Source organism: Charadrius vociferus, unplaced genomic scaffold (genome assembly GCF_000708025.1).
Source record: "Charadrius vociferus isolate BGI_N301 unplaced genomic scaffold, ASM70802v2 scaffold450, whole genome shotgun sequence".
Taxonomy (NCBI): Eukaryota; Metazoa; Chordata; class Aves; order Charadriiformes; family Charadriidae; genus Charadrius; species Charadrius vociferus.
In genome coordinates, this window is record NW_009646931.1 from 1,397,965 (window position 1) to 1,419,597 (window position 21,633).

At 40.0% G+C, this 21,633-nt stretch overlaps 1 protein-coding gene across 1 annotated transcript; it reads left to right on the forward strand.

Annotated features, from left to right (window-relative positions):
- The first annotated feature begins 236 nt into the window (after window positions 1-236).
- C9 (complement component 9) lies at window positions 237-19,723 on the forward strand. Its single transcript, XM_009894708.1, has 11 exons — window positions 237-322; window positions 4,140-4,233; window positions 4,901-5,048; window positions 8,571-8,718; window positions 10,136-10,274; window positions 11,469-11,687; window positions 14,120-14,360; window positions 15,755-15,883; window positions 18,107-18,285; window positions 18,492-18,720; window positions 19,566-19,723. Exons 1-11 carry the CDS (start codon window positions 237-239, stop codon window positions 19,721-19,723), a joined length of 1,770 nt encoding a protein of 589 aa, XP_009893010.1.
- The last annotated feature ends 1,910 nt before the right edge of the window (window positions 19,724-21,633 follow it).

Here is a 21,633-nt window from a genome sequence, read left to right on the forward strand (position 1 = left end):
AAACTAGTTTGTTTTTAATCTTGAAACTACACCGTTTCCCAGTCTTCATGCAGGAAAAAGTGGAATTCTCTGAAAAGTGGACTTTAGAGCACTTACCGTAAGGCAGTTCTGGCTAGTAACTGGCATTCTTCAGTAAGCACTGCTTTTTGTTTGTTCTCTTGGTAATAAATAACAAAAGGAACAAATAAAGACATTGTAATTTAAGTCATAGCAATTCTTGTCTATTCAGCTACAAAATGAGAACCATGCATGTTATCCTGCCGCTTACATCCATACTATGCTATTTAGAGGTGTCTGCCTCCCTTTTGGGGGAAAGCATAAGGTAAGTGTCCTTGGTCTCCTGCAGATGTCTATACTGTTTTGATTCTCCAACACAGAGCACAAATCTCCAATGCAGACATTTCTAATGGTAGCTTGCTCAGATATTCATTGAAAAGGGAAACTACTTGCTGTATTTTAAGGGGTCAAATAGAAATGGTTTATCCGTGTATTTCGGATGTATGTCGCACAATGAAGGTGACTGATAGCAGTCGAAGCCACGTTCGTGCGCTGAGGTGGAGCTCAGGCAACTTTTCTAGTGCATGCTGAGTGTGAAAATATAATCTAATCGCAATCCGTTTCTACTTGGAGATGCACAATTTGATGCTTACTGTACTTTCCTATTTAAAGTCTCCTAGAGTGGCCTATTTCTAATTCTTTGGAAAGTGGCCTCTGTTTTTTTCACTTTAAGTGTTCCTAGAAGAGCTAAAGTCTTAGTCCCTACAAAAGTACCATGTGAAAACAACTGAAGAGCTACACTACCTGAAATAAAGCTGCCTAGTCTATGTGTCATTTATGACAATAGTCAGTACTAAGTGGTGAAAGAATGTGAGTCTTATAATAGATATAAGCATGTTAAGAGTAAATTGGGATCAATCTGCTTTAAGACTTAAATTGTAATATGTGAGGCATTTTGTGATGGCACATGAATACTACCTGAACAACAAGCATTGCCTTTTGCATATGTGTCTAGGCCTGAGGGTGGCTGCTTCCATTATTTCTTGAAATACCTGAACAGACTTTGAAGAGCAGCCTTCAAAACTATAGACTGCTGCTTGCCTCTCTCCTGATGTTTTGATGGTTATTGTTATTTTGGCACTCAGATCTAATTAAAGCACAGCTGTGATATATTCTGTTAGAAACAGTCCAACCACAAGATACAATTATTACAGAGAGTCCATAGCAGGTAACACGGGCGGGCCACTTGACTTCAGATCATACCAAAAACTATGCAGCTTCATGATGATGTTAGCGACTACAGTTGGCAAAATTATGCCCTCATATGATTCTATCATGTCTCCAAGAATGCTGTGCCTCCTCTCTTGGCCAGTGCTGATTATTGAACCAAGACTTTTCCTTAAGTCATCAGTTTTGTAACTGATAAACTGAACAGCTCTGTGTTCTGAAGTATGGATCAAGAACACATCACCAAAGCTGGGTGGCCTGAGGGTGTACAGAGTACTGTGCAATCCAAGACAAAGTGCGAGCAATTTTGTGTACTTATTCTGAAATGGCTTTTCCTTTCTCAAGAGCATTCTTTCGCTCCTCAAAACTTCCCAATAATGATAGCAGAGAAGGTATTTTGATTTCCACGCTTGTCTCTGAAGTTCTTGCTCCCAATTGCCGCCTTCACTGACATTCTTCAGTAGCTGAATTGCTTTTATCTTTACTCCTATTTAAATTGTGTGACTCAATAGCTCCTGTTTCAGTATGGTTTTTCAGTAACCCTTTCTCTCTGAGTTTAAGGTAGAGGTGACAAGCCTGCCAATTTTCCTAATATCTTTGGTTTTTTGTAGAAGTTCTGTAGAAGTTTCTAAGAGATGCTTTAGACTTCTTTCTTTTTCTTTCTTATTTTTGTGTTGTAAACTTTAATATAACACAGAGCAAGTGTGACTGCAGTGCATTCAGGTAGAATACTAATTTCAAAAATCTGTATCAGTTCCTGGGTTGAAGTATCATTCTGATGTATGTAAGCACACTTCGCAGGGTGTTTTGGGATCTGTAAACCCCAACAGCACTGGAGAAATAAAACTGGCCCCTAAGTGGGTACGTGAAAGTAGAAAAGGCTCAGATTAAAAGTACCATGATGAATCTAATCACAGGCTTTCTGGGTCAGAGCAAAGAGACAGCTGATCCATGATCTTGTTCCTGATACTCATCATTAAAGGATGTTTACGGAAAAGTGTAAGAACAAGGCAGGTATTCAGTGCCATCTCCCAAGTTCCCAGCACTTTCAGCTGCCAACCAGTGGGGTTTTGATTTAGGTGCTCAGAGTCCACCAGAGAATCGGTGAAAGGGAATTCTGTGTAAAATGGACTTGGGTCTGCATCCTCTATCAGGTACCCCAATTCCTGGTGGCAGGCACACAGCAAAACTTCATCCTTCCCTACCAGCTAAGAGTTTAGGAGGTCTCTATTGTATGGTGAGAATTCTTAATTCTTTATCTTATTTCTGCTGTCCATAGATATTGGGCATATTTGTGCTTTTTGCTGTTTCCTTTTTTTAGAATCCCACCTGTTAAAAGTAGCCTTCTCAGCCAAGGATCCATTTACTGCAGGCCCTAGCTTGAGGTTAGCAGACTTCTGGGAAGAGAGTTGTTCAGGAGCAGCAGGCAAGACAGTGGGAGTGTGTGACACAGACACTTCCAGCAGCAGCCGTGGTGCATGTTTACTGCTGGTGTGTGTGACAGTGGAAATTCTGAGGCATCAGAGCCAGTCAGGGACAGCTGAGTGCATAAAAGGTTGCACAACAACCCTGTGATCCCTGAGCTGTTTAAGATTCAATAGCTGGAAAGAGACACAGGTTGATTTAGTGTCTCAATAACAACTTACTACATATGTAACCTGAACATATAATAAATGGCACCAGAAGGCTGAACCAACTGGTATGTCTTCCTGGTCCAAACTGCAGATTTCTCAATCTTGTGGAATCAGGTTATATTTGTTTGGACTCCTGACATATTTGTATGAGAGAAAGGGGTCAAAGATTGGAGGGCAAGGCCCTGCCTGCAACAAAAGCCTATACATCCCACCGCAGGAGCTACAGGTCTGCCAACTGGCTGGGCTCAGCAAAGAAGGTCCCACTGTAAAACAGAGGCAGTAGCATTAACCTGAAGAGGTGCAGAGAGAGAATTGCTTCCCAGTGGATGAATACTCAGCATGTAAGGCCAAATGCAAATAAATTACAGAGCAAACCAGGCAAGTTAGACTTCAGCACTCCTCCATTCCTCTGCTTTCCAGCATTGTTGCCCACAAAGATAAGGTCACCAGTAAACTATTGGCCTCATTTTTTAAAACTAACAAGTCATCCTACAGTGCATCAGTTTTTAATGTCTAACTGCGGGTGCTTTAAAGAAATTCATTTTCTATAAAGTGATGGCCTTTCACTTACTGAGAGCCAGGAGTTTCATGATATTTAAAACTGGGCACCAAAATGAAGAGTAACTCTAGAAAATATAGGTCTAACTGGCAAAGTATTCAACTTGGCAAGCCAAAGAATGCTTACATAGATAAACACTTGTCTGTTTTTTCCATCTATATAAGTTATCTTATTAGCAAATAATACCTTTGTTTACAGGCCTTCTTTCAATTTAGGAAAGCATTTAAACTTTTATCTAGGCTTAAGGGCAACCCCATTAAAGTTAATAAGCTAAAAAATCACAGAGACATGTATTGAAGTGCCTCATCTATTTGAGATGTGCTGCTGTGCCTTCGTCTTCATTTTTAAGTATGGGCAACACAGCCACTGTCTGAATAGGGGAACTGCAGATATTCTCTGTGTATTATTTGATTGTCTTCAATAACATGATCCATCAGAAGAGCGTGAGTACACACAAAGATCTAAAAAAGGGAAAAAGAGCTGGTTTATTAAGTCTTCAAGGTTTTTTTAATGTAATTTTAAACCAATGAATAATTTGAGATTAGGCAGCTGTTTATACATCTAAGTACCAAGTATTGCTATAAAAATGAAGCAGAAAACAGCTTGAAGATGCTTCTAAAATATCGGTCTATGGTTTAAAGAAAAATGCACATATGAGTGTACTGCCCAGGACTGTACTGGAACGTTTTGTTTGACAGCTCTTCAGAGAAAGCTCTCCAGAGGGGAACAAGAGAACTGAATGCTCCATCGCCAATAGATTGTAAGCTGAGCAGCTGGAGCGCGTGGGGGCCCTGCGACCCATGCACCTATCAAAGGGTAAGCTACCATTAGAAGTCTTTGTTCCAAAGCCACAACCAAAGGAGCGTTAAGTGTCTGCCTTTTGGTTATGGGAAAATATCAGATTGCAACTATTGATATTCTACGTTCATGTTTTGATGAAACCCATAATCATTTCAGATCCGAAGATATAAGAGTAAGAAAAGATGAAATACAGACATACAAAACTGGTCAAGCATTCTCATTCAAAATGTGTTGTAGATAGGAATTACCTGTTTTGGCCAAAAGGATGTTTGTATTCAGAACACCACTTTTCAATACATTTTCTCGTTTTAAATAAAAAGCATTTTTTTTTGTCAAAAGCAGATTTTTATTTTCTTAGGGGAATTCTCATGAAAAAATTATATACTTGAAAGCATATGAAATATATATGATGCATTTCATCCCTGGGTGAAAATAATGAAAATAGTGAAATAAACTAAATAGTGAAAAATAAGCATTTCTACATACTTGCTAAGACATTATTATTAATTCAGTGTTCCTGTACACTCTTTTTACACCATGAGATGTGCCTGTGGATTTTCAACGAAAAATTTCACCAAAGATGATTCATTGTGAAAAGTTCCAAGTTCAGCTGGAAATCCTTCAGTTCTAGTAGTTCTGTTTTCTCTCTAAGCAATGTTAACAGTGTTATTTATCTTTCAAGTTTCGCTCAAGACGTATTGAAAGATTTGGACAGTTTGGTGGAAGACCATGCCTGGAGTCCTTAGGAGATACACAAAGCTGTAAAACCACCCAAGTCTGTCCTGAAGAACCAGAACCAGACTGTGGTACTGACTTTCAATGCAATTCTGGTAGGTTTTGTTTTCGTGCCGTAGCAAGTTATGCAATAACTCAGGAAACCGTATTTTGCTTAGTTCTGCGAAGAAGTTAAATCTGTTTCCTTTGAGGACAAAATACATACATAAAAAAGAAGAGAGATATGCTTCAGTGCTTTTCTACTTGGGGTTGATTTCCTGAAGCAGTGCCTTACTGCTAGGGTTTAAAGAGTTTCTAGTATGTAGACAGGTGGGTTGCAAAGCCACAATGCCAAAACCTGTGCATGAACAATGCATGAGAAGGGGTATATTTCTCTCATCTCCCATTATAATTATAGTTTAAATTCTTCTTCTGTAATTTCTTCCCCATGGCTAAAAGCCAACCATACTATGAGTGTTCTTTCTTCTAGCATAACTGCTCCACCTGCTACAGAATCACTGTTTTATGAAAAATCACTGGAAAAAACTAGGAGTGAAGGAATTTTAACAAAATGGATGGGAGGTTTACTGACCAAAGTGGTGTGATAGATGCTAGCTGGAGACCAAAATGCCTTTAGATACAAACTAAGATGTAAATGTGTAAATTGATACATATATAGCATATGAATGTAATGTTCAAGATTCATCATAAATCAAAATAAAATAGGAAAATTTAATGGTAATAAAACTAGTCAAAACAGAAAAGTAAAGATGGTAAGTGAATTTTGAGTCCCAAGCAATTATCGGTATTGTCTTTATCTCAAATACTGTGAAGTGCAAGTAGAGAAAGAAAAATTAGAAATTATGTGTTTAACTGCTAGCTCATAGCCATTGTGTGGCACTTACAGGTGAGACAGTTAACATCAACAAGTATTGTTTTATTATGCTAAATTTACCCCAGATCTTTAGATCCTGTAGAAAAAAAGTCATTCTTCGTAAAACGTGTGATACACCACCTTGGGAGAATTACTACTTCACTGTTGCTTTAGAGCACGAATCTCTATAGTTTTGGACACTACAGTGTCCAAATAATATAGTCCAAATAGCAACAATTTAATCAATTTAGAAGTAATTCTTTTTTGATATTGAATTAATATTTGCCTATATTATCTTAATACATTAAAAAAAACGACACACTAATAATTAAAGATTAATATAGAAGCAATCACAGGAAGAAACAAATTTCTGCAAATGACAGTAGTTCTCCTATCACTTACTTTTCTTAGCCATCCTACTAAACTCCTAAGTAAATGCAGTAGTATGGGATATTTTTCATTTGAAATAGACAGGGCGTATGAGTGGAATTCCTCATTACAATAATAGAAATATACGAAGAAGAAGATCTCATAGAATCATAGACTAGTTTGGGTTGGAAGGGAACTTTAAAGGTCATCTAGTCCAACCTCCCCTGTAGGAAGCAGGGACACCTTCCACTAGACCAGGTTGCTCAGATCCTTGTCCAATCTGACCTTGAATGTTTCCAGGGATGGGGCATCTACCACCTCTCTGGGCCACCTGTGCCAGTATTTCACTACCCTCAACATAAAAAATTTCTTCCTTATATCTAGTCCAAATCTTCTCTTTTAGTTTAACGCCATTACCCCTTGTCTTATCGCAACAGGCTCTGCTAGAAAGTCTGTCCCCATCTTTACTGTAGGCCCCCTTTAAGTACTGAAAGACCACAATGAGATCTCCCCAGAGCTTTCTCTCCTCCAGACTGAACAACCCAACTATCTCTCCCTGTCCTCATAGCAGAGATGCTCCAGCCCTCTGATCATTGTTAAGGCCCTCTTCTGGACTCACTCCAACAGGTCCATGTCTTTTCTTTGCTGAGGACTCCAGAGCTGGACACAGTACTCCAGGTGGATTCTCAAGAGAGCAGAGTAGAGCGGCAGAATCACTTCCTTCGACCTGCTGGCCGTGCTTCTCTCTATGTGGCCCAGGATGCAGTTGGCTTTCTGGGCTGTAAGCGCACATTGCTCATGTTCAGCTTTTCATCCACCAGTACCCCCAAGTCCTTCTCAACAGGACTACCCTCAATCCCTTAACCCCCCCAGCCTGTATTGATACTGGGTGTTGCTCCAACCCACCTGCAGGACCCTGCACTTGGCCTTGTTGAACCTCATGAGGTTCACACAGGCTCACTTCTTGAGCTTATCCACGTCCCTCTGGATGGTGTTCTGTCCCTCAGCATGTCAGCTACTCAGCTTGGTTTCATCAGTAAACTTGCTGAGGGTGCACCTGATCCCACTGTCTGTGTCACTGGTGAAGATATTCAACAGTACTGGTCCCAGTATGGAACCCTGACGGACACCACTTGTCACGAATCTTCATCTGCACATTGAGCTGTTGACCACTACCTTCTGGATGCGACCATCCAAACAATTCCTCATCCACTGAACAGTCCACCAATGAAATCCATATCTCTAAAATTTAGAGAGAAGGATGTTTTGGGGACCGTGTCAAAGGCTTTCCAGAACTGCCGACAGACGACATCCATAGCTCCTCCCTCGTCTACTGATGTAGTCACTCCATCATAGAAGGCTAGTGGGTTGATCAGGTTGTCTTGAATCACATCTTTGTCCTCCATGTGCCTTAGCATAGCTTCTAGGAGGATCTGTTCCACGATGTCCCCAGGCACAGAGGTGAGGCTGACAGGTTGGTAATTCTCAGGATCCTCCTTTGTAACCTTTTTAAAAATGGGTACAATGTTTCCCTTTTCCCAGTCACTGGGGACTTCACCTGACTGCCATGACTTCTCAAATATCATGGAGAGTGGCTGGGCAGCTACACCAGCCAATTACCTCAGGACTCTGGGATATATCTCTTTGGGTCCCATAGACTTCTGTATGTTCAGGTTCCTTAGGTGGTCATGAACCGGATCTTCTCTTGCAGCGAGAGGGACTTTGCTCCCCCAGTCCCTGCCTTGTAGTTCATCCACTCCAGAGGTGTGGGGAGAGAGATTGCCAGTGAAGACTGAGGCAAAAAGGTTGTTGAGTACCTCAGCCTTCTCCTCATCTGTTGTTACCAATTTGCCAGTCTTGCTCATCAGGGGCAGTACAGACTCAAAGAATCACAGAATGGTCAGAGTTGGAAGGGACCTCTGGAGATCATCTAGTCCAACCCCCCTGACAGAGCAGGGTCACCTACAGCAGGTTGCACAGGACAGCGTCCAGGCAGGTTTTCAATGTCTCCAGAGTGGGAGACGCCACAACCTCTCTCGGCAGCCCGTTCCAGTGCTCTGCCACCCTCAAAGTAAAGAAGTCCCAGAAGTCCCTCCTCATGTTTAGTATGCTTTTTTTAACCTTCCTTTTCTGGCTGACATACCTGTAGAAGCCCTTATTATTTTTTGTATCCCTTGCCAAGTTCAGCTCCAGCTGCACCTTGGCCTTCCTGACCCCATCCCTACACAAGCAGGCAGTGTCCCTATACTCTTTGCAAGATACTTGTCCCTGCTTCCACTGCCTGTCCATCTCTTTAGTGCCCTCAGTCAAGAGTATCTCAATAAAGAGTAGTAGCTGGGCTTGTCTTGGAAAAAAAAAATAAATGCATTCACTCAGTGTTTTATTCTTTTATTAGGTCGATGTATAAAGCAACGACTGGTGTGTAATGTAGATAATGACTGTGGAGACTTTTCTGATGAAGATCACTGTGAATCCGATCCACAATCACCATGTCGTAAACATGATATCGATGTGTCTGAAGTTGGCAGGACTGCAGGGCAAGGGTATGTAATGAAGGAAAAAGTAGTATTAGTCCTTGTGAAGAGCCTAGAACTGTCTCCAAAGCCAGATGAAAATACTGGGGCACACTGACATTCCCCAAAGTGAATCATGTTCACATTTGCATTTAGAAATGCTACATAGTTTTCGGAAGGAATACCTAACTACTGTTTTATTTTGTTTACTTGGGGAGGATAAAGTATTTATACAGACAGTATATAGCAATCATTATGTTAATACACAGAATCATGTATAGAAGTTACATGAATATACTTGCCATACTTGTTACTTAAAGGTAAAGCTTATAGATATATAGATATGTTTCAAGCAATATTTCATAATGAATCAGTCATTCCCAATTACTTTACTAACTTGCATGTCTAAAAGGGAGAAAATGTATCTTGATTTATTTATACAATGGGATGCCTTACTGCAATAACACTTCGCCTGCAGCTTTTTTCCAGTACTGCATTCTCCATTTCCCAGATCTTCATTGTTTGCAGGCATTTTCCTCATTAATCTAAGTCGAAAATTAATCTTTCTGTTCTCTGACCCTGCTGGATTTCTTTCGTTTTAAACAAAAAGAAAGCGTGACATGTTGTTTATCTACAAATCGAGTTAGAAGGTAGCTACCCAAACTCGAACAAATTAAAATAAAAGTATACTACAGCGCCACCTTGTGTTTAAACGATACATCTTTGTCTTTTAATTTTGATGTTGGTATTACTGCACAAGAGCAAAAATGCTGCCATTGTAGTATGAGGAAGTAAGCCAGGCACTCAGGCTTTTTTAGAAGTAGCTTCTTTATTATAATCTATTATAATCTATTGCTAAAATCTTCCATCACAAAATGTTGTATAGATGTGCAGTAGTGACACTGGTGTCTTTGATGAATTGGTAACCACTTTCTACACTCAGATAGGTACATGGACATGTATCAGACATAAATATCAGTAATACTGAAAAGATTAAAATCTATGAAACAGATACCATACTTGATACCAAAGTTCTTACCAGCAAATAAATGAATATAAATTATGAAAAAAAATCAGTTTAAATATAGCTGTTGAGATGTCCATTTTAAACCTATAAGGAATACTTCCTCACAAATACATTGGTCAAGAAATGCTTTTTACCTCCTTTCATTCCTAAGCCCCTCACTGTGTTTTATGTTTAATATCTACCTTTTATTTGGTTTTGTCTCATCCATGGCCCTTAAAGTGCTTTACAAAAGATTTACCATTATCTCCATCACACAGGTGAGAGGACCACAAGAGATGAGGTAAGCTGCTGTGGATGAAGATTTAGTTCCTTCATCTCTTACAGGATCTGACTTTTCCAGTCATAACAACATTGTCTGCAGATTATGGCTGCTGACAGGTCCTTTTTTGAAGCATAACATTACCTGTATTTCTCTTGTAGAATCAATGTTTTAGGAATGCAGCCAATGGCCAGCCCATTTGACAATGACTTTTTCAATGGTCTTTGTGAAAGGGTGCGTGATGGAAACACGCGGACATACTACCGCAAGCCATGGAACGTGGGTGTTCTTACTTATGATGTAAGTCTAAGTCCTTCTGTGCAAACAGAAGTGTTTAACTGAATGCTGAATCCTGACATGCTCTTGGAAGACTCAGCACATCCTGAGTCAGGCAGCAGCAGCTTTTTAGCATCGAGCTTTTGATAACAGGTTATGTTATCATTTCCTTTAGCAGTTAAGCTCAGTTGTGCCACATGAATTCCATGTTCTTTGCTGCCTGTAAGTGCAGTGTAAGCTGCCTAGTAAATGAAACCATTTCTAGAATGTTTACGACATGAGCAGATGAGATGAACAGGAGACATACAGAAAGGAATATGATATCTACCTTCTACTGGGTAGAGCAGCAGTTAAGCTGCTTTTTCAAGGACACACAAAAGACACTGATAAAAAGGCAGGAATAATATTATGATACTCTGGTCCTGCTTGGGTTTTCTAACGATGGCTTTCTCTGTCCCACTGAAAAAAAAAAAAAATCTAAGAGGCTTTTGAGATTCAAACTATGACTTCCAGTGAGGTTTGAACACCAAAAATGTTGATGATCTTAGAAACATCAATGTCAGATGCATGTCAGAAATCAAAGCAGTATTTTGATTACCAAATGCTTTGCCTATCACTGTAAGTAGGAACTTCATAGAACAATTACAATTTAAACCAGATCCTGCCCAAAATGAGTAAATCTGACCCATAGGTAATAGCTCATATTTGATTTTGACGCATGACCATTTTCAGTTACTAGAAATCTATAGTCTGCTAAAGTATACAAAAATAAGCAACACTGAAATATGTATTCTGAATTAGCTATTGTCTTCTATAAGGAAAGAAAGCAAAATCATAATTCTGACTCATTTCAGATGTCGGGACCTATTAGCAAATCTTGTCTGCATTCTAGGAAGGAGCTGGAGACTACCACTCCTTCCATGTAAAGGAACTGTTGACAAACATGAATTATTTTGACAGTGTGCCATGCTGAGATTTAACACTCACCAAAATATTGTCACTGCAGTATTCTGTTCACTTTTGAAGCACTGAGCTGATCGAGATGAGGTGGTTTGGGGAGGGAGTGGTATTTCCATTTGTTTTCTTCTAAAAGAAAAAAGAGCTGTAAGAAAATGTATTGCTAAGCTGTGTAAAACATATGACTTTAAAGTGCTACGTATATTTTTCTATTACTACCTGTTGTTTTTCTCATATAACCTTTTCATTACCTTTCCTAAGACAAAAGCTGACAAAACCTTCACATCTGTGTTCTACCATGACCGTGTAAAAATGTTACGAGAGGTTTACATAGAAAAACAAAAACACTTTAATGCCGACCTATCTCTGAAATACACACCTACTGAAGGAAGTAACAAAAATGGTTCAGAAGGAAATTTCAAGTATCACTATAGCAAGAATTCAAGTTTAAGTTCTATCCTGGAAAGCTCCACAGAAAGGGTAAGTTTCATCAAGCTAAAGGTTTTAATGTAACTATTTTACAAACACTAAAATTTACACAGTGTTAGGATAACGTAATATTAATCTTTCTAAGTATTCTAGTTCCTACTGCTTTTCTGTCACTTGTTCACAAAAATGAAATACTGGCAATACTAGGGTTAAGATTTCAGATGTGCCCAAAGGGTAACCAAATGTAGCCTTGTTTTCCCACTGTTCACCCTTGACTACCAACCACCCTCATCTTCAACAGGAGCATGATGTTAGAAAGCGCCAAAGATCTCTGATCTCAACTTGATTAGAGAGCAACTCTGATCTCGTGCAATGTGGACAAATTAGGTGAAGTCTTGGGGTAAAAAATTGCCACTGAGTAGGCCTACACTAGCTAAACAAAAAATAGACATATAGAATAATAACTGAAAGGTCAGATCTCAGCCATTCAGATATATCTCTACTAGTAAACCAGCCTGGGCTAAAAGGCACGGGCATTAGCACTGGCACAGGATAATCCCTAGTTTTATTAGCACACTGCCATGATTTTGGTTTGTGCCAGCTCTTGTGCTCTCATAAGCAATGCCCATCCTGTGGTTCCCAGCACCATGTTTGAAGGGAATGTTCTTAGTAGGCAGTCTGGAGAAAGCAAGCCTGTTTTGGGGTGCACAAAAGTCATACCACTCTACCTGGCCTTTGAGACAGAGGAAAGGCCTTATCCCATTTTATTTACTAGTGAAGAATTAGCCTTACCATCTAGTGGTGTCAAAGAGAGAGAGACCACAAAAAATGATACCAGACATGCTAGACACTATGGCCTAATCCAGAAGCTGGGTACTAGTGGAATTAACGGACCAGATCATATGCCCTTTTCCACCATATATGCCGAAGTCTGTGATCACAATGTGCCATCATGTACAAGATACATCAACTCCATAGTGATGAAACACACCATATGCAAGGAAGAATAGATCTGCCTCGACTAACTCAATCTTTAAAGTTTCTTGTCAGCCTTGTTGTCTAGGACCCTTTCAGAGCTCTGGAGATCAAATGGATGAAAGGCAAATGAAGATAACTTTTATAACCGAGTAACTAAAATAATGCTGAAGAGAAAGGTCTGCCCTATAAAGCAAAGCTGACATACAGCACTGACTTTGTATTGGTATGAGTTTTCTTGGGATGGAAACAGACCATTTAAATCTCAAAGCATTTGTCTCTACAGATGCAAAAGACCAAGTTCTATAGCTTAGGGTATATTACAGGCTGCTCATAGTCTAGTGGCTTGTGATAGGAGTTTTGGCCTCAAATTCTTGCTTGGAGATCAGTTCAGAAAATGAATCGTGTTCTCTCACCAGCAGAGGTCTATCACCATCAATTCATATTGCTGTAGTTTAGTGGAGTAGCAGTCCCTGTTCGAGAACCCTCCCGGGCTTACCTGCAAGTTAAAGCCAGGAGCAGCCCAGGGACATCAGGAGAGTAAGGGATTTTATACATGCTGGATGGCAGGAATATTTGCACCTACAAAAATTTCCTCACAGAGATTTAGATGCCTAAAGATTTCTGCCAGGCCTAAGCAGCATCTAAGTCGGCAGTTTAAGATCCTTTAAATGGTGCCAGCTAATGTGATGGTCAGTTGCTAAATCTTTTTTACCTACACCCTATTAGGCACTACTGCTAAAAGAGTCACATAAGTACTGCAAAGAATAATGGGATTTAGAAGGCATGCGTTTGCTTAGAGTCTTAAATGCAACTATTTCACAAATGTCATGTGTTACGGGCAGCAGCTAGGTCCTAGTTTAGAATATGATATAAAACATTCTGCAGTGAAATTTATGAAAATATCAGGCATTAAACCTAGAGTTAGAACGTATGTATGGGCCAAATGCCTCAAAGGGATGTTTTCCTGATTAATTTTCATTTTTTGATGTTATTTTTGGGTTTTTGGTTTTAATTGGATCTGTGCCCTTCCTTCTGACAGTGTGAGAATAACAGAGAAGTGATCCAAAAAAAGAGAGAACTTAGTTCTGCTCTGACTATAAAAAAAAGACAAAACTCCAGCTGACCTCAGTGGGCAGTTTCTGTTATCTAGCGAGACATATGGAATTATTTTTCAATGTTATGAAAGTCAGAAAGACACTTTTGGTAGATATTGTACTTAGAGAAGACCTTGTCAAATAGATCACAAAGGGCTTACTGAAATTAGCAAGGGTAGAGTTCTGCAAAACTGGAAGAACTGAAATGATCTAAATCTCTTGCTGCTTCCTCAGTTTAAATTGGAGAACTTCTAATTTGAACTAAACAAGCTTGTCCCTGTTCCAAAATGCTAGATTGAATGCCATGTTTAAAAGTGCTGCAGTTTCTTTGTAAGTAAAATAGAACAGATTTTCCTGCTATGGTGCATACCAGAATGGCACTGTCATCTGCTTTCTTCTCCCTGCATTCAGAACCAAACCTTTCTGCATGTAAAAGGAAAGATTCAGCTGGGAAGATTCCAAATGCGGAGTCGTGATGTCCGTCTCACAGATAGTTTCCTTGATGATCTAAACTTTCTGCCTGCTGAATATGATAAAGGGGAATATTTCAAATTCCTAGAAGACTATGGAACTCACTATGCGGTCTCTGGAACTGTAGGAGGAAAATATGAACTTGTGTATGTGCTGGATAATTATGCTATGTCTCGACTAGGTATGCGTTTTGTCAGTCTTGCTACGGTATGCAGATTATCACCAAGTCTCCAGTCATGCAAAGAGATGCATGAGAATAGATTTGGGTGTATGGAGCACTACTGAGAACAGCACAGTTCAATGTGTGCAGCTTGTGGTATGCCAGTGACATTACAGAAGTACATGAGTTCAACAGAGACGAGACTCAGCCTTTGTAACTTCCGAAATTATTTGAAGCCTGTATTTTAAGTCTGTAACTGAGAAAACAAAAAGATCTTACACAAACTTCTTCAAGATCTTAGCAATACAATTTGGTGTGAAATGATCCACAAGAGATCACCAATGCCTAGAAAATCTGCCTAAACCTTAAATCCAATTTGCTAGTTGGTACCATCTTGTGGTACAATCACTTGAAGAGTATGCTAGTGGCAAAAAACAAGGAATGAATTGAAGAACTTCCTAGATATCACATAGTGCACTTGAGTGTGATGAAACTATTTTTATAAACTTTAACATTCACACTGGAATTTTACATGCTGTGGTTAAGACAGGAAAGGAGCAACTCAATCCTACCTCACATGCCATTCAGATATATGTGGTTTTGTGATAGATTAAAATGGTCACTCTGGAATAAAGTTAGAAAAGGCCATACTTATGCTGATTTTGGAGAACAGAAAAGAAGTACCTGCTGCATGCAACACCAACAACAATATTACTATCAGACTGTGCAATGGGACATGGGGCAAATATGTCACATACATTCCAGTATTACTCTGTTCAACACCCAGAGATTGTGGTGCTGGATGATTTTCTTTTTAAGTTCCAATCTTAAGTAAAATTCCTTCTGAACACAAAAGTGAAGTTCCAGGTGATGTGTTTGAGTTTATTAAATAGAAAGGAAGTGTTGGAGACAGTAGCAGACAGAAGAGGATTAGAACTTCTATGAACAGAGTACTTGTAAGACATTAGTGGACTTAATTAACTCTAAGGGGAAAAGGAGTGGAGAAACACTTTTCAGCTTGGAAGAGGGAGACAGGGAGAGAGAGATTGGGACAACTGAATAAATTAGCACATAAAAAGAGCAAATGATAAGAGGCTGAGAAGGACAAAATTTCAATAGAATATATGGAGAGTGGTCCCTAGAGGGACATCTGCTTTCAGCAGACCAAGGAAAACAGAAATCAGTTTTTCGAGGGTTTTGGTATTTTCCTAACCACTGTAGATCTCACCATCAGGCACTTCAAATACAGTCATCCTTACATTCACTTCATGGAAAAGGAAAAAGCAGAAGATAAATGGAAAGAACAAAGACGTAAACATTTGCAATGGCCCTGAAATTTATTCTGCAAGAATAATAATATCACCTTATTTATCGTCATTCTATTCCTCTAATAGCTTATTTATTCCCACTTCCAGGTATCACTGTAGAAGATGTGAAAAAATGCCTCGGCTATCACTTAGATGCCAATATTGCATATAAGGACTTACATGCCAATGTTAATATTGATAGTGGTAAATGTGAAAAGATTCATGTGAAGGACAAATGTAAGTATATTCTTATTTTACATTATATCCTTCACTTAAGGAAAGATTATACCAATTCCTTCCTCTTTTATAATCAATATAATTATTGCTGTTAGGGAAAGGACAAATCTGATAGATCAGTAGAAGTGAGGCTGCCATGCTCTCAGGCCAAGCCAGGCTGAGCATGTGTTCCCAGTAGGCATATGCACAAACACACTTAGATAACACATAGATACATACACGCATTACTGACCACAAAAGCACAGCACTCAGGCCAACACAAACAGAGCTGATAGCTTCATCCTGTTCTCTCCATCTGATCAAAGTGAAAGTCTGTTAGTGGGAAATATCACAGAATCACAGAATGGTTGAAGTTAGATAGGTCCTCTGGAGGCCACCTTATCCACCTCACACAGGGACATCTACAGCAGAGGTTCTTCCTGGTCAGCACAACTCTCAGGTATTTCAGCCCCTCTTAAACATACATGTATAGCCAATACAGAGCCATCCAGCAGCTGACCTTAGACATTCAATTGAACCAGCAACTGGATCCTTAGTCTCCTCTGTTACTGACACATGGACATACAGCACCCTAAGGCCCACAGCTCCCCTCCCATTGCTGGTAGAGACCACTGGATGCGCACCAAGACACACATACTATGCATGCTTCCAGTAACCGGCCTTAAGCACTTAGTCTACATAGCAATTGGCCCTTGGATCCTCTTATCTCCAGATAGCTTACACAGATACACACTCACATGCAAAGAGGTCTCAGTCAACCCCAGGACCATGGGGCATCTGCAGTATTTGGCCTTGAACCCCTGGTCACTCCAGTAGCAAGCTCCTCCAGTTATCTCACTCTAGAGACATGTACATATCTAGACCAGCCTAACAGCCACTTTGATACTTGGCTCCCAAGCCACCTACCCTATTCACCTGCTAGTCTGGCTTGACACTTGCTAGTGATCACACATTGACATATGTACCATCACTCACTCCAGTTATTGGCATGAGAAACACCAGGTGCCTATCAGCCATTGTCCAAACCTAGTTGCTGGCACACAGATCTCCATATACATGGATGTATGCAGAATAGAGTCTCCGCACCCAGGAAAAAACTTAGAAATGGAATTTACTGGTAAGCCAGGACAGACTGCAAAGGTCAAGGACAGTACAAGCTCACTGATCAGTACTTTTCTATATGCAATCAGCCTCCTTTTTTGCCTTTAACTCTCTATTTTTCCACACTTGTTACTCCCAAAGCCACTGTGACCGTCCCTTCACAGAATCACAGAACGGTCAGGGTTGGAAGGGACCTCTGGACATCACCTAGTCCAACCCCCCTGACAGAGCAGGGTCACCTACAGCAGGTTGCACAGGACAGCGTCCAGGCGGGTTTTCAATGTCTCCAGAGTGGGAGACTCCACAACCTCTCTGGGCAGCCTGTTCTAGTCCTCTGTCTCCCGCAAAGTAAAGTTCCTCCTCATGTTAAGATGTTCAAGTTTGTGCCTGTTACATCTTGTCCTTTCACTGGACACCACTGAAAAAAAAAGACTGTTCTCATCTACCTGGCACCTTACCTTTAAGTATTTATAAGTATTGATAAGATCCCCCCTCAGTCTTCTTTTCTCTAGACTAAAAAGACCCAAGCCCCTCAGCCTTTCCTCTCATAAGAAAGATGCCCCAATCCCCTAATCATCTTAGTACCCCTTTGCTGGACCCCCTCCAGCAGTTCTCTGTCCTTCTTGAACCCTTACCTCTTCAATGGCACTCCCCTAAATATACTCCAAGTGTTTAAGTTTGTGCCATCCCGAAATGCCCTTCTTTGCACCCAGAGACCTTTTCCATTGACTCATCTTGCTGTTGACTCATCCTCAGCCCCACCCTGCAGTGCTGGGACAGGCCTAGGAGGTGTCAAGGCAGGTGCTCCCTTTCTCTGATTTCACTTACGTTCCCTACTTGAGTAGCCCAATGGCTATGATCTCCATAATGTCTTTCATTTTGCTCTACCCCTTCTTTTCCTTTCAGATACAGGGTTTTCAAATTTAATTGCAAAATAGAAGGTTTCCTCCCACACAAGCAGTATAAGCAAAGAAATATTGAATTCCACCACGAGTGAGTGAAGGGCTCTTCTCTCTGTGGTCATCTTAGAGAGATGGACTGGTTGCACTAAAAGGAGAGCTGCTCTTCAAGATGCATGGGCATTAAACCTTCTTCTTCGTCCTCTTTTCTTTCTTTCTGCAGCAGAACTTAAGGATGATGCTGTCATTGATGATGTCATTTCCTTAGTTGATGGAGGGAAGATTGACTTTTCCATTAAAATAAAAGAAATGTTACTGCGAGGATCCAAGATGGTTGATGTAGAAGATTACATACAGTGGGCTAAGTCTTTAGTTGATGCTCCAGTAGTGATACAGCAACGGGTAAGTACAACTTCTTCAAAGCTGTAGCTCTTACAGTTCAAAAGCTTTTGTTCTAAGATGGAGGTGCGAGTCCAAGTTTATCATAAACTTTCAGGTATTTTCTTCATCCTGACAGTTTCTTCAGATGTTTATTGTAGTAACGGGTATATCAAAAGGACTCAGAACTTTGGAAATTTCTGTTGTGCATGGGCTTTTTTCTTCTACAGCCTTCTCCAATACATACACTTGTTCCAGTTAAGATGAGAAATGCATACTTAAAGAAAAAAAATTTGGAAAGAGCAATTGAAGACTACATTACCGAATACAGTGTGTGCAAATGTGAACCCTGCAAAAATGGAGGCACCCTAGTGCTGGTAGATGGAGCCTGTACATGCATGTGCTCGAGCTACTTTAAGGGAATTGCTTGTCAGATTCCCAAATCTACATTAATTAAAGGTTAGTAAATACTCCAGACAGACCAAAATGAGCATATTTGCTATTGTGAACAACATCCTGACAAAATGAGCCTTCATAAGGACAGAAAGATGTCGTAATACTCCCTTATACCTACTGCTGTGAAATCTCATGGGTATATGGTGTGGAAGTTAGTGTAAGTTGCTGAGTTCTTTCCATAAAGAGGGCACTCTAATTTAGAGTTCATGGTCCCACACACACTATTGCGTCTTGGAATGATACCCAAAGTTCATTTAAGTTAATAGGAGCATTATTGAAGCATGGCACAGTAACGTTAAACTTATTTCAGGCAAAAGCAATCTCACCACATTGTAAGTTATTTTGTCTTCAGTTTCTTGCAAAAGCACTGTGCTTGCTGACACATGATCACATTTCATAATTACTGTGCTAGCTTAATATTAGATTGGTCCACAAAGAGGAAGAGGGAGATGAATACAGTTCTGCAAGTGATAACATAAAAAATTTATTGTACAGTAAATTCATTCCCTGTGACCAAGTTTTTAAAACACAAGTGCTGAAAATGGGCCTTAGAATTTGGTATTCAGGGAGCTTCCTAGGGCGACAAAAATATTGAAACCTCTGGGCTCTTAAGCAGTGCCACCGACAAGGGCATTTTCAAAAGTCAGATCTGTGTGATGGGTTGTATGCTGGAGGCTGCTATGATCTGCAGAGTCACCATAACTATAACTGAGAATATAAGAGTTGAACCATGGTCTACCTTGCCCACCCTTAAAAGTGCCAAGTAAAAAGCTCTAATTGATCTTTCTGCCACTGCACAGAAGGCAGAGAGATGCTGGAATAACCCTAATATGGTGTCTTAATACCAGTTGTCACTGATGGAGGCTGGAGCTGTTGGAGTCCCTGGTCCACCTGTATCAATGGAGAAAGCACTCGAACTCGCCAGTGTAATAATCCTACCCCAGCACCTGATGGCAGACCGTGCCAGGGAGAAAGCATTGAAAAACAGCCCTGTGGAGAATCATAATAGTTAATGCTGCTCAAAACCAGGTAAGCATCCTCTCTAAGTACTAATGTGTTATTGCTGTTTAGAATAAATGGTCAGCCAATATCTTGGGCATTTCAGTGACACAGTTGAAGAAGTGATGGGCAAGTCCACTTACATATTTCATTTAAATCTGTGACTTGACAACAGCTTTTGCAAACAGCCACCTTGTAGCTCAAATTTGTGAATGTTTAGATTTGGTTTTGAATGTCTTGACAAGTAATGTTATGTCACAGAACTTCAATAGTAAAATGGAGTTCTGGATAAGAACAACCTAAAAACCCAGCTCTTAAAATCCAGATTGCATCTCCAGTCAGACTCTCCATCAAAAAAACATATGTCTTAGGGAGAGGGAAAAAGATATATTTTCCAGAAACAAAATATAGAGACAATTTGGGAGTCTGAATTCTATTACTTGATAAGTAGAATGCTTAAATCCAACAAAGCTACTGCTATAGGAGTTTTGAAACATTTAGCTTGGAAAAAAATAGTATAAGAAAATGTTTATCTACATCATTTTGTCAGGTTTGTTGTTGTTGTTTGTTTGTTGTTTTGTTTTGGTTTTAATATAATACTGCAAAGCAAATTAAAAAAATAAGTAGGATTTTGAGTATGGATGCTCTGGTCTGTAAAATGGCAAGGTGGTCTCAACTTTCTGCACCTGCTGAGAACAAGCAGCTTGCACAACACTTGGATATGACAGTAAGAGTTTTCAGGCCCAGGAGGAAGTGTTTCGGTTTTATGCTCAACACGATAACATAAGTTCCTTCTCTTCTGGGAGGCCACAAGAACAAAAGAGAGGTCACAATATGACCTCTACCCGCACCAAAAATATGTATCAGAATCACAGAATGATCTGGGTTGGAAAGGACCTTAAAGATCATCTAGTTAAAAACCCCCTGCCATGGGCAGGGACACCTTCCACTAGACCAGGTTCCTCAAACACCTGTCCAACGTGGCCTTGAACACTTCCAGGGATGGGGCATCTACAGCATCTCTGGGCAACTTCTTCCAGTGTCTCACCATCCTCACAATAAAGAATTTTTTCCTAATATCTCATCTAAATCTACCCTCTTTCAGTTAAAAGCCATTACCTCCTGCCACTCCTTACCCTTGTAAAATGTCTTCCTGTAGGCCCCCTTCAGGTAGTGGAAGATTCTTCTTTGGATGTTTCTTCTATGCTTGCCCTCTTGCAGTTTCAGTAGAGTTCAGTTATATCTAATGTTCTTCTTCTACCTGAAGAAAGCACGGCCAGCAAGACATAACAGCACTCATGGGCCATCTAGCCCTACATCAGAGAATTACAAATGGCTTCCTACAGCACCACATCTCCAGACTATCAAAGCCAATTATTCCATAATCTATTCCACAGATGGAAGAGAGAAATTGAGAGAAGAATATAACACAGAGCTGGAAAATTGTGAGTAATATGAGGAAGACAAGTAGAAGAAGTAGGGGAAATTAAATAAAACTAGCAACTGGCAGACTCAAAACAGACTGAAGACTGGTTCTTCACACAGTGGGTATACCAAAAGTAGATAAGCATTTTAAAAACCTCAACACAAACTAATAAAAGGTTCTCAAACATGTAGATAATCATGCTTCCTCAGGAGCTTCCTCTGAATCATTAATTTTGGCAGGATGGGAAAGTATTGTGTGGAAGTGTATCTATATGTTTCACTACTCCGGAACATTGCCTAGGTCAGTGTTACTGTTCTCTTCTTAAAAGCAGGTTATCAAGTTAGCCTTTGCTTGATGCAGTGAAGATGGTCTTATTTTAAAAAATCTCATTAGCAGCTTAATTTTATTCCTGCACTATATCATTGACATGTTTCTACTCAGCCATGACAGCAAATACCATGATGATTATTCATGATACATACATATTCAGA